This window comes from Oryzias melastigma, unplaced genomic scaffold (assembly GCF_002922805.2).
Source record: "Oryzias melastigma strain HK-1 unplaced genomic scaffold, ASM292280v2 sc00727, whole genome shotgun sequence".
Classification (NCBI taxonomy): domain Eukaryota; kingdom Metazoa; phylum Chordata; class Actinopteri; order Beloniformes; family Adrianichthyidae; genus Oryzias; species Oryzias melastigma.
The window spans coordinates 2,506-5,767 of NW_023417315.1; the positions used below are offsets into that span (position 1 = coordinate 2,506).

Consider the following 3,262-nt stretch of genomic DNA (forward strand, 5'->3'; position numbering starts at 1 on the left):
CATCATCTATCTATCATCCATCCATCAATCATCCATCCATCCATCCATCCATCCATCATCCATCCCTCTATCAAGCCTTCATCCATCCATCCACCATCCATTCATCCATCCATCCATCCATCATCCATCATTCTTCATCCATCATCCATTCATACATCATCCATCCATCATCCATCCATCCATCCATCATTCATCATGTTGGAACAGAAAGTCTTACTTGATGTAGGTGTTGGCGTTTCCCTCTGGGAACACGTACGGATGTTTCTTCCTGAAGACGTGACCCACTCTGCTGCAGGGCAGGATCTCCAGGCTGCCGCCGCACTGCCACACCCGGAACGAGATCTCTGCAGGGAACATGAATGTCTGATTTCAGAAAGTCTGAGAGCAGAAACATCTTTAGAAGATTTACAGACCAGAATGTGTGAAACGGAGAAAATAACACGGAAATTTATCACGTTTGTCTGAGATGAGGACCCAACAACACTCTTCCTCACAGAACGGGTCAGAGAGTGGGAGGGGTCAGATGGGGGGGGGGGTCAGATTGGCTGACAAAAGCTCTGCAGGAGAAGAAGGCAAATCCTCCCTCAGAAGCTCATGACAGCAGTCCAACACTAGAGGGCAGAACCACTCCATGTCCACATGGGACAGCAGAGACCAACAGTCTTCAATTCAGAATCTGGAATAGATGATCCGATCAGCTTTGGATCATGAGGATCATGATGAACATGAGGATCTTGAGGAACGTGAGGGTAACAGGAAACATGAGACACGTAAGGAATATGATAATGAAGAGGAAAATTAGGATTATTTTACAATTATGAGAACAATGAGGAACATGAGGACCTTCGTCTTCAGATTTGATCGCCCCTCGTCTTCAGAACCAGAGAAGGGAAGGGAGGATTTCCTGATTCCCTTAGTGACAACATGCAGTATGACTGTCGGAGTCTGAATGGAGACGATGACTGCAGCACATCAACAACTCAGAACCAACCAGTCAGTTATGGGTTAAACCGGTCGTCAGGAACCAGTCAGCTGTCTCACAGCATCACTTCAGAACCTGAGAGCAAACTCTGGGTTTCCCCAAGAACAAAGCTCCACTCAGGGTTGCCATGGGAACGGAACAGGAAGTGACAATGATAGTGAGGATTTGGTTTGAAGAAGCAGAGGATGAAGAGGCTGGAAGCACAGAGCAGCAAACAGAATAAAGGAACAGAGAAGTCACCAAGAGGAGATACTGAATCCACCAGAGACACAGTCAGACTTCAGAGGAGCCTGAGGATTAGTCTTCTCTTAAAACTGTTTCAGCTTCAAGAGAAATAACTCCTCCTCTAAGGTTGACCACGCCCCCTAGCCCCAGCCCTGATGATGATGACCTCCTCTTAGGAGGAGAACATGTGAGGTCTACTTACCAAAGTTCTCGCCCCCCCAGATGTCCATAGCAGCGTCGTATTTGCCCAGGTGGTTGAACCAGGACCTGTCAATCACGAAGATGCCTCCAGCGATAATGGGGGTCCTGTCAGACGGGGGGGTAAATGACTGAAGAGATGTAGGTTTGATCCAAACGATCAGAACCAGGAAGGATTTCTGCAGACCTACTGACCGTTCTGAAAGATTGTTTGCTGAGATTTCCAGAATTAAAAACATTTTCCTGGTTTTTAAATGATAACGTTCCTGCAGTGAACTGTTTTTGGATCTGGAATCTGTTTTAGTTCCAAATAACCTGTTTAAGGTTTTAGATGTTTTAAGAGCTCCATCCAGAAGGAGTCAGGTCTACTCTTGGTGGTCTTCCTCCTTAAGTCAGGTCTACTCTTAGTGGTCGTCCTCCAGAAGGAGTCAGGTCTATTCCTGGTGGTCTTCCTCCTTCAGTCAGGTCTACTCTTAGTGGTCGTCCTCCAGAAGGAGTCAAGTCTTCTCTTGGTGGTTGTCCTCCAGAAGGAGTGAGGTCTCCTCCTGGTGGTCTTCCTCCTTAAGTCAGGTCTACTCTTGGTGGTCGTCCTCCAGAAGGAGTCAGGTCTACTCTCCGTGGTCATCCTCCAGAAGGAGTGAGGTCTACTCTTAGTGGTCTTCTTCAGGTGAAGCTGCAGGTGACGGCACAGATCCTCAGGAGGAGATGTTCACTGGTCTCTGGGCATAATCACTGGATAGGAAATCTTCAGAGTCTAGAAGATTCCCATCTTATCTGCAAGACCAGTTCATGAAAACCTGGTGGAGGTTCTGGAACGACTGGAACACTGAAAGAAGTCCAGAGCTTCTGATGGGTCCTCAGAGAGCAGACAAGAGTCAGTCAGGTCTGGAGCTCCTCATCATTCAGGTTAGACACCTGTTTAGGATCTGGTCCGTCAGAACGAGCAGCAGGTCAGAGGCGTGTCCTCCTGATCAGCGGCATCTATCTCTGTGTGTTACCTGATGGGCTGGGTCGGGTCGGTCCGGTGGGACCGCTGCTCGGGCGACAGCTGCTCCCACTTGAAGTGCAGACTCCAGTCGAACCCTGAAGCACAAACACAGGTGGGTTCAGAGGTCAGAGGTCACGCGAGGACACGGGGAGACGGGGCGCCCGCACCTCCACGCAGGTCAGCAGAGGCCGCCACGTAAGCGAAGGTGTCCATGTTGATGATGTCGATGACGGGGCTGACCACACGGGTCCGGTCCTGCACACACAAACAGTCAGTCTGGATCTCGTCCGTCTCTGTGATGTCACAGAGCTGCTGGCTCGGTTCTGGTCCATTAGCTGCTGGGTCAAAGCCCCCCCGGCTGGATAATAATCTGGACCTTCTGTCTAATCTGTTTTAATCTGGAACCAGGTGGGTTCCTGAGACCCGCCCTTAGCCGCACCTGCTTGACCCTCTGCAGGAGGGGGGGCAGCCAGTCCTTGTTGACCTCACAGTGGCTGTCCAGGAAGGTGAGAACTCCGGCCCTCGCAGCATCGGCCCCCCGGACTCTGGACCGGATCAGACCTGTGCAGGAACACACACGGGTCAGAACTTCAGAGTTTTATCACAGCAGGACTGAAGTTCCTGTTTGTTTCCTCAAGTTTGAATGAAGATGGAGGATAAAAACACAGAACAGAAGAAAGTAGAAATGGATCCGAGCTCGAATCCTGAGGATCCAGACCCAGATATGAGTTCAGAGGAGGAGTGCATCAACACCTCCTCCTCGGCTCCTCCTGGCCTCCATCTCTCCATCATCCGTCAGCGGAGGAGAAATCGATGGAGGCCTTTTAGAGCCGTCACCGCCGTCTGCTGCTGCACGCTGGAGCTTTTTC

At 50.3% G+C, this 3,262-nt stretch overlaps 1 protein-coding gene across 1 annotated transcript in view; it reads right to left on the reverse strand.

Moving 5' to 3' along the window:
* Positions 1 to 217: 217 nt before the first annotated feature.
* The window catches only part of LOC112140901 (polypeptide N-acetylgalactosaminyltransferase 14), a gene marked incomplete at both ends in the record, with an annotated part of 5,728 nt that continues 2,683 nt past the window's right edge, over positions 218 to 3,262 (reverse strand). The window contains 5 exon segments of the mRNA XM_024263924.1: positions 218 to 344; positions 1,410 to 1,513; positions 2,404 to 2,488; positions 2,561 to 2,648; positions 2,833 to 2,954. Coding sequence (XP_024119692.1) covers positions 218 to 344; positions 1,410 to 1,513; positions 2,404 to 2,488; positions 2,561 to 2,648; positions 2,833 to 2,954 — 526 coding nt within the window.